This window comes from Oncorhynchus tshawytscha, linkage group LG16, assembly GCF_018296145.1.
Source record: "Oncorhynchus tshawytscha isolate Ot180627B linkage group LG16, Otsh_v2.0, whole genome shotgun sequence".
Lineage (NCBI taxonomy): Eukaryota > Metazoa > Chordata > Actinopteri > Salmoniformes > Salmonidae > Oncorhynchus > Oncorhynchus tshawytscha.
The window spans coordinates 51,544,399-51,556,889 of NC_056444.1; the positions used below are offsets into that span (position 1 = coordinate 51,544,399).

General features: G+C 41.9%; 1 protein-coding gene across 2 annotated transcripts in view; it reads left to right on the forward strand.

The window, feature by feature from the left end:
* LOC112233088 (nucleolar protein 4-like) overlaps positions 1 to 12,491 on the forward strand; it is a 130,080-nt gene that overhangs the window by 58,630 nt on the left and 58,959 nt on the right. For both annotated transcript variants that reach the window (XM_024400495.2, XM_024400493.2), the window contains exon 4: positions 1,077 to 1,186. In XM_024400495.2, coding sequence (XP_024256263.2) covers positions 1,077 to 1,186 — 110 coding nt within the window. The remainder of the gene's footprint in view (positions 1 to 1,076; positions 1,187 to 12,491) is intronic.

Sequence of the window (12,491 nt, forward strand, 5' to 3'; positions counted from 1 at the left end):
TCGGCATTTGATTTTGATGAATTCTAGGTGAACAAAAGGTCTTGAGTTCCTGTATGTTATTACAATTACACCATGAGTTATTAATCATGAAACAGACATCTCCGCCCTTCTTCTTACCAGAGAGATGTTATTCCTGTCGGTGCGATGCAATGAGAATTCCGTTGGCTGTATGGACTCCGACAGCATGTCCTCAGCTAGCCATGTTTCCTCGAAACAGAGTATGCTACAAACCCAGATATCTCTGTACCGGAGCACCAAGTCTAGGTCCAAGAGGCTTCTAAACAGCTTCTACCCCCAAGCCATAAGACTCCTGAACAGCTAATCAAATGGCTACCCAGACCATTTGCATTGCCCCCCACCCTGTTCTACTGCTGCTGCTACTCTCTGCAGTACACTCAGCTGCGTTGACATTTCACAAAGATACTCTATGAGATACTTTGTGAGAATTCTTCAAAAAATAAAAGAAATGTCACATTATTAACAAATCGTATACTAAAATATGAAAATTCTACATGTCATGTCTCATAAATCGATATTTATCTTACCTCTATTGTTTTATGTCCTTTGGATTCGAGACGAAAGATGATGATTTCAGTGGGAAAGTCGGTACTACGACACTGAGGACAGTATGTGTAGGGTGTCCAATCAAAAACCAATGGTTCAAATAAAGAAAATTGTACAGCATCGTGTCAGTTTGGCTGGTTTAGGGATGATTCTGTTGGGACTACCCTGGCTTCAGAGAGCATGTCTGCAATATGGGAGTTAGCCATATTTCCTTATGTGATACATTAAAAAAAGAGTATTTGAAAGAGAACTCAAGGTCATTTTTTCGTAACCCTGGTCCGCAAGAGCCACTCTCTGAGGACGGGAGAGTTGCGTCTCACCTCATTCGCCACTCGACTTGTTTGTCTCCGACAGACATTGTGTGATTGGTTCTTTGTAGTGATCGTGCCCTCCATCGAGTCCCCATATGTATACGTCTCACTCACATTATCAGAGAACTAGGGTTATGAAAGTAATGTTGAGTTTTGGGAGATTGAGAGTCATATTACTTTGTGTGTGTTTAATCTTCACAGAGAATGACAGACCGACATCACTGGTGCCGGATCTCATCGACTACAACATGCCGCTCACCACCACCTATCTGAAGCAGATGAAGCTTCAGTACATGAGTACAAATGAGCAGGTAAGAGCCTGTACATTATGTTGTCGAGAATAGGTGAGGGTTGGATGAAAGTGGCCGTCTTCACAGTCCTTTCTATCAGGCTCTCTGTGTGCCACACACACACACTACCCCCCTCCCTCGACAGCCCCCCTATCTTCCATCCCCAATGCCAGGTTGGCTATCTGTATAAGAGCATAGACAGAATCATTCAGGACTGCCAATCAAGCACAAATAGGAAAGTGTGTGTATGTGTGTGTGCGTGCTTGCGAAAATATGTGTGTGCACCGATGAAAGTGTGCGTGTGTGTGTGTGACTGATATGATAACCAAGGAGGGAATGGGGTTCAGCTCATTCCAATTAACAAAGCCTCTAAGCGTCAGTCTAATTAACTGAGGTGTGAGAAAAGTTTGTCATGAATCTTTTCCTGGAGGCAGAACTAAGCAATTTCCATTTGATGGGCCAGCTTCAATGTCAAAATTGTCAATATCGTTAGGGTTAGGCATTAGGGTTAGCAGTGTGGTTAAGATTAGGGTTAAGGTTAGGGTTAGGCCTGTACCAACTAGTGACCACTCTATAGAACTGATGTGGCTTTTAGCTGGAGATTTTCAGCAGAGCCTGAATTGAGGAACAATGACTCACCTTTAAAAAAAGGGAGCACAGGGCAGGTAGGGCTTGGATTGGGAGGGAGAGAGGGAGAGAGGGAGAGAGGGTGAGAGAGAGAAAAAAACCGAACTACCCCATCAGGACATGCATGTCCAGCCCAATTCAATAAAGGAGGAAATTACCAAGCATCCTTCCTGTAGACACTGGGCGGTGGCTCTGCCCGCACCATGATGGGAGGGGAAGAGAGGAGGGGGAGGTGTGACAATGGGGAGAGAATTAAAGAGGGGTGGTTCATTATCCATTATGGGCCCTTTTCCCATTTATTCTGTCTTCTCTTGAGAAAACTCATTTATTTCCTTGAGGTGGCAGGGGAGACATAAAGGTGGGGGTAGGTAGGCTATAATTGCTAGAGGGCTAAAGGAAGACACCACATAAGATACCAGTTAAAGTAAAGACTAGCTTGTAGTTTTATGATGCAGACAATTACACTGATGGACGTGACAAACTATCCTCAATATTAAACATGATCCACCCCCTAAAAAAATGTTTTATAAAAAAAAAGACTAGTTTATAAAATGAGGAGTTCCACGATCTTGATGATGAATAAAAAGCAGTCCATTTATAAGATCAAACAGGTGTCATTTGCATATTGAAAAAAACAGGCACACATATGGTCAATGTAGATCTTCTCTTTCTAACCAATATGAGTTTTATAGAGGGGATTACGCAGCTCAGAATCAATGTATTGTCTTGGTCACTATAACGACAGGGATTGAAGATGCACCAGGTGCTGACCTTTTTTTATTTATCCTGTATTTAACCAGGCAAGTCAGTTAAGAACAAATTCTTATTTACAACAACAGCCTAGGAACAGTGGGTTAACTGCCTGGTTCAGGGGCAGAACAACAGATTTTTACCTTGTCAGCTCGGGGATTCGATCTAGCAACCTTTCGGCTACTGGCCCAACGCTCTAACCACTGCCTGCCGACCTATGGACCATTTCAAAGGACTACACTCATCAATATTTACTGTTTGTGTTACTGGTTCACAGTTATAACAGTTACCACATTGGATCCAGACAAATCTCTTGCTCTTCGTGGTGAAATGGTGTTTTGTTTAGACATACACTTTCCACGTTTCGCCTGTAGGTGGCAGAAGTTCCCTATAAATTTGTCTCAGAGGGCGTAAATGCAGTTTATTGACACACAAAGCTTCTGTTGACTCCCTGTAAACGGACTCACGTGGATAGGGTATAAATCTTTTTAAAAGTTAGACGTTTTTTTAGACCTTTGTACTCCATTACTAAAAAATACTTTCGAATGAAAGATGACTATTGTGTGGTCAAATCTTGAGGCATAGACGTTTCTTTAATAAATGCCTCCGTTGTGTGCACTGTATGCTACTGTAGGCTATTGATACTTTGTGGATCGCTGACTTATTTGTAAACAGATTTGATTATTTTGATATATCAATTACATATTTCTGTGGTAATGCTTAATTCAAAAGCAAGTTAAATCATCGAGCCTATTTATTATAACCCTGTATCAGTTTTTAGAGATTGTGAAAAGATTTCCAAAGGTTTAACCAGTTATTCCATTTATGATTGTTTTTTTTATATACTGCCCAAAGGCTACCGGACTAACAGGCCTACTCTTTAGCTAAGTAAATTATTAATCCACGTTTACATTTTAATTGTACTTTCCTGTCAACGAAAAAGTGAGAGTGAAAAGGTAGCATGAAAAGTTCGGTATGGGCATTTGTAGAGAAAGAAAGCAATGTTCTGGGAATTAACAAAGGGAAGAGGGGAGATGGGAAAGGCAGAGGGACGGTAGTAAAAGCCTGTCTAAAGAAGCCAATGACAATTGAAATGGATTTAGTCAACCCACTGTATAGCAGTCCATCTTTTGCACAAGGTGTGACGTCAGTTATCGCCGCCACGCCTCCGTCTTTGGGGCTGGTTGCCAGTGCGAGTCTCGGAGGGTCCTGTACTTGCTCCCATAGCAGGACATTGTCTTTAGAATTAGAAGCGAATAAAGAGACCGGCAAGGGGGAGGCAATTATAGAGGGGTTTGACATTCACACTTGAAAATTCACCATCAGAAGTGAAGGTAAGCATTTCTTTCACATGATATGGTTGTGTTGTTATTTTCATCTGCTGAGCTGTGCGCTATGTAGAAGCTATTTTCGCCAGCTGTGGGAAACAATGTTGTGGCAATTACACCTCCACTTTTCTCTTTATTCTTACGCAAATATATAATAATTTCAAAACAATTAATAGCTGATAAAAATGCTTCATACATTTAGTTTTCTATAATAGCCTTAGGCCTTATAGCCTTTCGGTAAGCCCTAGGCTATATTTTCTATCAATGCATGTATTATAGCGAATAGTGTGCTGTAGAAGTGAACAATCTATTCGATTCTCTCACAACTTAACATGTAGTATAATAGCCTACCATTCAAATATAATATAAATATCAAACATTTATTCCAAGAAGGTACTGCACCTGACATCTAACATCGCACATACATGTGTTATTAGCCATCCTTATTATCCAATTAAACAATATGCGCTGATTTATTTGATTAATTAACATAATAGCGTTTTATAAATTGTCCTAGTGATAATTCATCATGTTCTTTAGATGTTCGCTATGCAGCAACAGCATACTGTTAAAAGTGCATATTTACGTATAGTGTGTATCGTCGCAGGCCATTCTGTATCTGTCACATTGTTCTCTGTGGGATGCAGAATGACCAAGCAGCACAATTCTCTACAGTACAATCCTGCTCCGCACCGCACACATCCCGCATCGCACAGTACAATCCCGCACCGCAAAATACAATCGCGTGTCCATCTGCATTAATACAGTAATCACTTCAGAATAATAGTGTACAGCAATTTGCTTTGTATATTATATCTTCCTAGTTACCTGGCCGCTGAAAAATTTGCAAGCCCGGGTAGGATACATTGTAGCTATTATAATTTCACCCTGAGAGGTTTGAAATAATGTGACATATAGAAGTTAAATTTCGAGGTTCAATGTTACTATGGTAACACTTTCCCTGGACGGTTCCCCCTGATGGCCAGCGAGCCGTTACCCCAAAAGACCTAGCTAGCTACTTTTAAAAAAGGCTAAACATTCAAACGTTAATACCTGTCAGCTTTTGTATTTATATCTGGGGTACGTGTGCAAGCTCTGTCAACATTATTATCGCTTCAAAGTAGCCGAGCCACGGTATTTACGGTAAGTGAATGGAGGTAACGTTAGGAGGGAGCGTTAGCTTGCCAACATTTGACAGTTAGCCTAACGTTTTGCATCTCTGGTAAATTAGCTTGCTTGCGTAGCTAAATAGATAGCTAGCTATCTGTCTGTCTTATAAGTGGATACTTTGAGATACTGATGAAACGGCATGTTCCCTCAGTCCTCAGCACTAATATGTTCCCTCAGCACTATGTTCCCTCAGTCCTACAGTCCCTCAACGCTATGTTCCCTCAGCCCTCTACTTGTCCACTGGACCAATTTCAGTCAAGAATCAGAATCACCTTTATTCGCCAAATAGATTTGCATACAGGAATAGACTTTGTGAAATGGTGCTTCTACAATAAACAGGATATACAGTCAGACAATAAACAGAAAATAATGACAACAAATATGGAAGCAGAATGTACACAATTCAAATACAGTAATGTATAGTATGTACGCTATGAACACACGCTTAAAAACTACGGCAATGTGCAGCTCTATAAGCACAAATGCTTATTTTAAGACAGAAAAGGCTGAGTATTTCATCATTTTCCACATGAATATGTAAGTAATATATGGGACCTACTGAATTATGTTCAATCACTATGACCTTGAACTTTTGTCAATATACCAATGACCTGAATAGCATTTTCTGAGAAAATAAATAGTATCTCAGCACCTACTATATATACACACTAACACTCACACAAAACCCACACACCTTCACATGCAATACGCAAGCACACACATAACACACACAAGCTCACACATAACACACACAAGCACACACATAACACACACATGCATACCAACAACACAAACACACGCACGCACATACACACACACTTTTACACTAATCATATGCTGCTGCTACTCTTTTCTTTACTTATTATTATATATCCTGATGCTTAGTCACTTTACCCTGCTTTCATGTACATATCTACCTCAAATACCTCATACCCCTGCACATTGATCTGGTACTCCCTGTATATACAGTGCCTTCGGGGAGTATTCAGACCCCTTAACTTTTTCCACATTTTGTTACGTTACATACAGCCTTATTCTAAAATGGATTAAATACAAATAAAAAAACTCAGCAATTTACACACAATACCCCATAATGGCAAAGCGAAAACAGGTTTTTATAAATGTTTGCAAATTTATAAACAATTGAATATCAAAATACCTTATAAGTATTCAGACACTTTGCGATGAGACTTGAAATTGAGCTCAGGTGTATCCTGAACACAGTGGCCTCCATAACCTTCCAGAAGGACAACCATCTCTGCAGTACTCCACCAATCAGGCCTTTATGGTAGAGTGGCAAGACGGAAGCCACTCCTCAGTAAAAGGCACATGACAGCCCACTCTGAGTTTGACAAAAGGCACCCAAAGACTCTCAGTCCATGAGAAACAAGATTCTCTGGTCTGATGAAACCTAGATTGAACTCTTTGGCCTGAACGGCCAATCGTCACGTCTGGAGGAAGCCTGGAACCATCCCTAGGGTGAAGCATGGTGGTGGCAGCATCATGCTGTGGGGATGTTTTTCAGCGGCAGGGACTGGGAGGCTAGTCAGGATTGAGGCAAAGATGAACAGAGCAAAGTACAGAGAGATTCTTGATGAAAACCTGCTCCAGAGCGCTCAGGACCTCAGGCTGGGGTAATGGTTTTTTATTTGATGTATTTCACCTTTATTTAATCAGGCAGGCTAGTTGAGAACAAGTTCTCATTTGCAACTGTGACCTGGCCAAGATAAAGCACAGCAGTTCGACACATACAACAACACAGAGTTACACATGGAATAAATCAACCATACAGTCAATAATACAGTAGAAAAAAAGTCTATATACAATGAGTTTAAATGAGGTAAGATAAGGGAGTTAAGGCAATAAATAGGCCATGGTGGCGAAGTAATTACAATATAGCAATTAAACACTGGAATGGTAGAAGTGCAGAAGATGAATGTGCAAGTAGAGATACTGGGGTGCAAAGGAGCAAGATAAATAAATACAGTATGGGGATGAGGTAGTTTAATGGGCTATGTACAGGTGCAGTGATCTGTGAGCTGCTCTGACAGCTAGAGCTTAAAGTTAGTGAGGGAGATATGAGTCTCCTGCTTCAGTGATTTTTGCAGTTCGTTCCAGTCATTGGCAGCAGAGAACTGGAAGGAAAAGCGGCCAAAGGATGAATTGGCTTTGGGGGTGACCAGTGAGATATACCTGTTGGAGCGCGTGCTACGAGTAGGTGCTGCTATGGTGACCAGTGAGCTGAGATAAGGCAGGGCTTTACCTAGCAGAGACTTGTAGATGACCTGGAGCCAGTGGGTTTGGCGACGAGAGTGAAGCGAGGGCCAGCCAACGAGAGTGTACAGATCGCAGTGGTGGGTAGTATATGGGGCTTTGGTGACAAAACGGATGGAACTGTGATTGACTGCATCCAATTTGTTGAGTAGAGTGTTGGAGGCTATTTTATAAATGACATCGCCGAAGTCGAGGATCGGTAGGATGGTCAGTTTTACGAGGGTATGTTTGGCAGCATGAGTGAAGGATCCTTTGTTGCAAAATAGGAAGCCGATTCTAGATGTAATTTTGGATTGGAGATGCTTAATGTGAGTCTGGAAGGAGAGTTTACAGTCTAGCCAGACACCTAGGTATTTGTAGTTATCCACATATTCTAAGTCAGAGCCGTCCAGAGTAGTGATGCTGGATGGGCGGGCAGGTGCGGGCAGTGATCGGTTGAAGAGCATGCATTTAGTTTTACTTGCATTTAAGAGCAGTTGGAGGCCACGGAAGGAGTGTTGTATGGCTTTGAAGGTCGTCTGGAGGTTAGTTAACAGTGTCCAATGAAGGGCCAGAAGTATACAGAATGGTGTCGTCTGCGTAGAGGTGGATCAGAGAATCACCAGCAGCAAGAGCGACATCATTGATGTATACAGAGAAGAGAGTCGGCCAGAGAATTGAACCGTGGCACCCCCATAGAGACTGCCAGAAGTCCGGACAACAGGTCCTCCGATTTGACACACTGAACTCTATCAGAGAAGTAGTTGGTAAACCAGGCAAGGCAATCATTTGATAAACCAAGGCTCTTGAGTCTGCCAATAAGAATGTGGTGATTGACAGAGTCGAAAGCCTTGTCCAGGTCGATGAATACGGCTGCACAGTAATGTCTCTTATCGATGGCAGTTATGATATCATTTAGGACCTTGAGTGTGGCTGAGGTGCACCCATGACCAGCTCTGAAACCAGATTGCATAGCGGAGAAGGTACGGTGGGATTCAAAATGGTCGGTAATCTGTTAGTTAACTTGGCATTCGAAGACCTTAGAAAGGCAGGGTAGGATAGATATAGGTCTGTAGCAGTTTGTGTCTAGAGTTTCTCCCCCTTTGAAGAGGGGGATGACCGCTGCAGCTGTCCAATCTTTGGGAATCTCAGATGATACGAAAGAGAGGTTGAACAGGCTAGTGATAGGGGTTGCAACAATTTCGGCAGATCATTTTAGAAAGAGAGGGTCCAGATTGTCTAGCCCGGCTGATTTGTCGGTGATGACAGTGTTTCCTAGCCTCAGTGCAGTAGGCAGCTGGGAGAAGGTGTTCTTATTCTCCATGGACTTTACAGTGTCCCAGAACGTTTTTGAGTTTGTGCTACAGGATGCAAATTTCTCCTTTAAAAAGTGAGCCTTAGCTTTCCTAACTGCCTGTGTATATCAGTTCCTAACTTCCCTGAAAAGTTGGTTCACCATCCAACAGCACACAGCCAAGACAACGCAGGAGTGGCTTTGGGACAAGTCTCTGAATGTCCTTGAGTGGCCCAGCCAGAGTCCGGACTTGAATCCGATCAAGCATCTCTGGAGAGACCTGAAAATAGCTGTGCAGCGACGCTCCCCATCCAACTTGACAGAGCTTAAGAGGATCTTCAGAGAAGAATAGGAGAAACTCCTCAAATACAGGTGTGCCAAGCTTGTAGCGTCATACCCAAGAAAACTTTATGCTCTAATCTCTGCCGATGGTGCTTCAACAAAGTACTGAGTAAAGGGTCTGAATACTTATGTAAAATGTAATATTTAATTTTTATATTTTTTATAAATTAGCAAAAATGTCTTAAACACTGTTTTTGCTTTGTCATCTTGGGGTATTGTGTGTAGGTTGATGAGGACATTAAAAAATAAACATTTTAGAATAAGGCTGTAACATAAAATGTGGAAAAGGTCAAGGGGTCTGAATACTTTCCCGAAGGCACTGTAGCTCCATTCTTGTGTATTTTATTCCTTTTGTGTTAATATTTTAACTCTACATCTTTGGGAAGAGCTCTTAGGCAAGCATTTCACTGTTAAGTATACACCCGTTGTATTCGGCGCTGACAAATACAATCTGATTGGATCTACTCAAGTAATTTGTATAATTGTATAATATGTACAATTATATGGCCTAGGACCCACTGAAGTATTGAATCATTGGTGACAGGTGACCGGGGCTGAGGGAACATGGGGCTGAGGGAACTGAGGGCTTGGGGTACTGAGGGAACATAAGGTTGAGGGAACTTACTGTAGGGCTGAGGGAACATACACATAGTCCCAACATCAGAAGTTAACTTTAGTTAGTAGGAAACCCACAACTGCAAGTGCTTGTGAAGTTGCTCACTGAAGTTGTTTAAATTGTGTTAAAGGCTGTAACTTCACAATACTCCTGTGCACAATATATTTTCGACTCCCTTATGCCCATGCCAAGGAATATTATAATGCATTTAATATCTTTGGCCCAGACATGCCACCAACTCGTTGAAGGCACACCCTGTCATCCCACTTCTAACACCAAGTAGCCCAAGGGTCACACAAATCAGTGAAGTTTTTGCTTCCCAATTTCTACACCAAAATGTTGATAAGTCTACAAGTCGAAGGCTATGATTGCTACTGTACTGTCAAATAATATGCACAACAGTTGTATCTTACCACTACAGTCGGCAGTCTACTACTTTCCCAATCAGAACCATGGCAACAGAGTATTTTCTGCTGTCAAATGGTGTTTCTATAGGATGGAGTTGGCAGAAATCATTTGAAGGAAGACAACATAACTTTTCTGTCTGAATCCTAAAGGAACTGCAGCTGGTTTCCAGTTGACTAAGGGTTAAGGGCTTTAAAACCGCCTTTAGCATCCCCTGCCTTCGGCCAGCGCCTCACAAGGATAAAGCCTTGCAACAAAAAAACAAACAAATCTTGACCCCTGTAAGTCAGTAAGTCAGCCAGTTGGAGGGTTAGACTGCCTGCATAGTCCTTCCCTTGAGTCAAGCTCCAGAACTGCGGCAGTGGGTGTTTCCCTGTCTCCCCACTCCTTCGTTGCCTCTCCCTAATATTTCTCCATTTCATCTGTCGCTTACCTCTCTGTTGTGATGGTATAGCCTATTGTTTTGTGCTTCCCCAAGAGTAACTCTATGAAAGTTGGACATGCTCATTTGGAAATATGTTCTTTTAGGGAAGATGATAAGGATGAAAAACAGAGACTTCTGCAGTGTTTATGTACACCTGGCTGACTATGGAGGATGGTGGAAGCACTGTGTTTTGGTACCACATCATAGGCCCCACTGTAGTATCCTGATTTATCCCAGTTGGTTTCCTCTCAGGACAGACAGTGCAGTGTGTGCAGTTCTCGAGAGGAAGATGTGAGGTGACAGAGGATCGAACCCCAGGCTCCCTGTTGCCCCTGGCTCTCCACAGCTGCTCTCTCTGTGCTCAACCAGTGCTGCCTGCCCTGTCTGCCGCGGGATGTGTGTAAGGCTTCGCTAACGGTGCTGCTGGTGCAAGGCTCTGCTTTACTTACCATTTGACTAAATCACTAACATGCACCTCACTCAGTTTGGCTCAGTTATAGGCTACATCCTTGGTAGTAGGCTATAGCCTAGCCTAACCAGAAGCAAGCACAGTCCGCTTTTCACCTGGAGTGATATACTCCTGCCTCTTTACGCAGGATTGGTTCCAGAAGGGAAATGGGTTAATCCTCATACCCGTGGTAGATTGAACTGGATTGAACAGGAATAGGAGTGTTGGACAATACAGTAATCTCTCCAGGTATTTGTTAGAAATCGGGGTCCTCATCACATGGGTTTTTATCACAGCTGTAGATAAACATATGACTCAGGGTTTTCTGAATCATTTGTACAAAACTACACAGGGACACAATGCTCAAATAGCCTTTGTGGCTTAAAATCACCCATGTTGGTTTTGTTTGCATTTGTTAACTATAGTGACCGTTCTTTGTTCTCCTGCCCCGTTGAAGCCATCATTTACAAAATAAATAGGTTAACTCATCCTCAACTAGTACTCACATTGAAATGATTGGAAACCAGACTGCCATAGGGCTCACCAGCTTGTAGTCCTAAAACCTGCAAATAAGTTAACTCTGGTTCGTTCAGCCATTCCTTTGGGGAAATGAATGGGGAAAGAATAGGGTTTTGGGACAAACTTAGAAAATAAGGTCTGAGGTTGACACAGGCTTAGGAGATCTTATACATTTTATTCTATGGGATAATATCAGTCACTTAACATTACCTTTATGAATTATGAAACCTTTATTGTGCTTTATATGCTTTTTTTAAAGGACATAAATGCTTCAAAATTCACAAAAAGTGACGTTAGCTGATGAAGATGATCTCATAGAACAAAACGTGTCAGATCTCCTAAGCCTGTGTTTACCACAGACCTTATTTCCGGCGTTTAACCAAAACTCTCTACCAAAACTCCATTCATTTGCCCGTAGGCTTTGTCCAACGAATCATGGCGTAGTTAGTGCCAACAAAAAGACGCCATTACTATTGCTCTCTATTGACAGGTGGATAAAGATAAAGCACATGGGGTTGTAGAGGTCATTGAAAGTGTGACTTTTCTCCACTTCTCATGTGAAATCTCTAAAGCTGCATCTCCCTCTCTGATCCGTCCTCTGGAGGGGTGGTCAGATAGGCTTAGTATATTGACTGAGGTTACCAAGGGCACTGCTTAATTAAATTGGAATGTGCATTGCCTTGGTCTGCACTGCAGTGTACATGTATTCTGTAGAATAGGACAGGGGTTCTCAAACCTTTTTGGTGCCGCAGTACTCTTTTGTGACAGCAAATTCAGAACACAACTCAAGTAAAAAATTTAAAAAAAAATACATTTAGAAAAAGCATGCAATAAGTTTCACTATGACTTCGGCAGTCAATGGCTTGACAAACCAAGTCGCAGGCCCTCGGTAGGAACATTTTAAGAGCCCGCCTCTAGGCATTGGAGAGAAAGACGGGCATATTTCAAGCTAATTTCCTGCAATTCTACAGATTTCGTCATGGGGCAGAGAGATTATTTGTTGTTGATGCAGCTTATAAGCCTAATATCCTGCAATTCTTCACATTTTGCCATGAGGCAGAGAGAAAACATAGCAGTTTTAAAGTTTAAATTATAGTGCATTTATGATAAAAAAATGTAAAAAACTATACAAGAAGTATTGAGTTGAAAA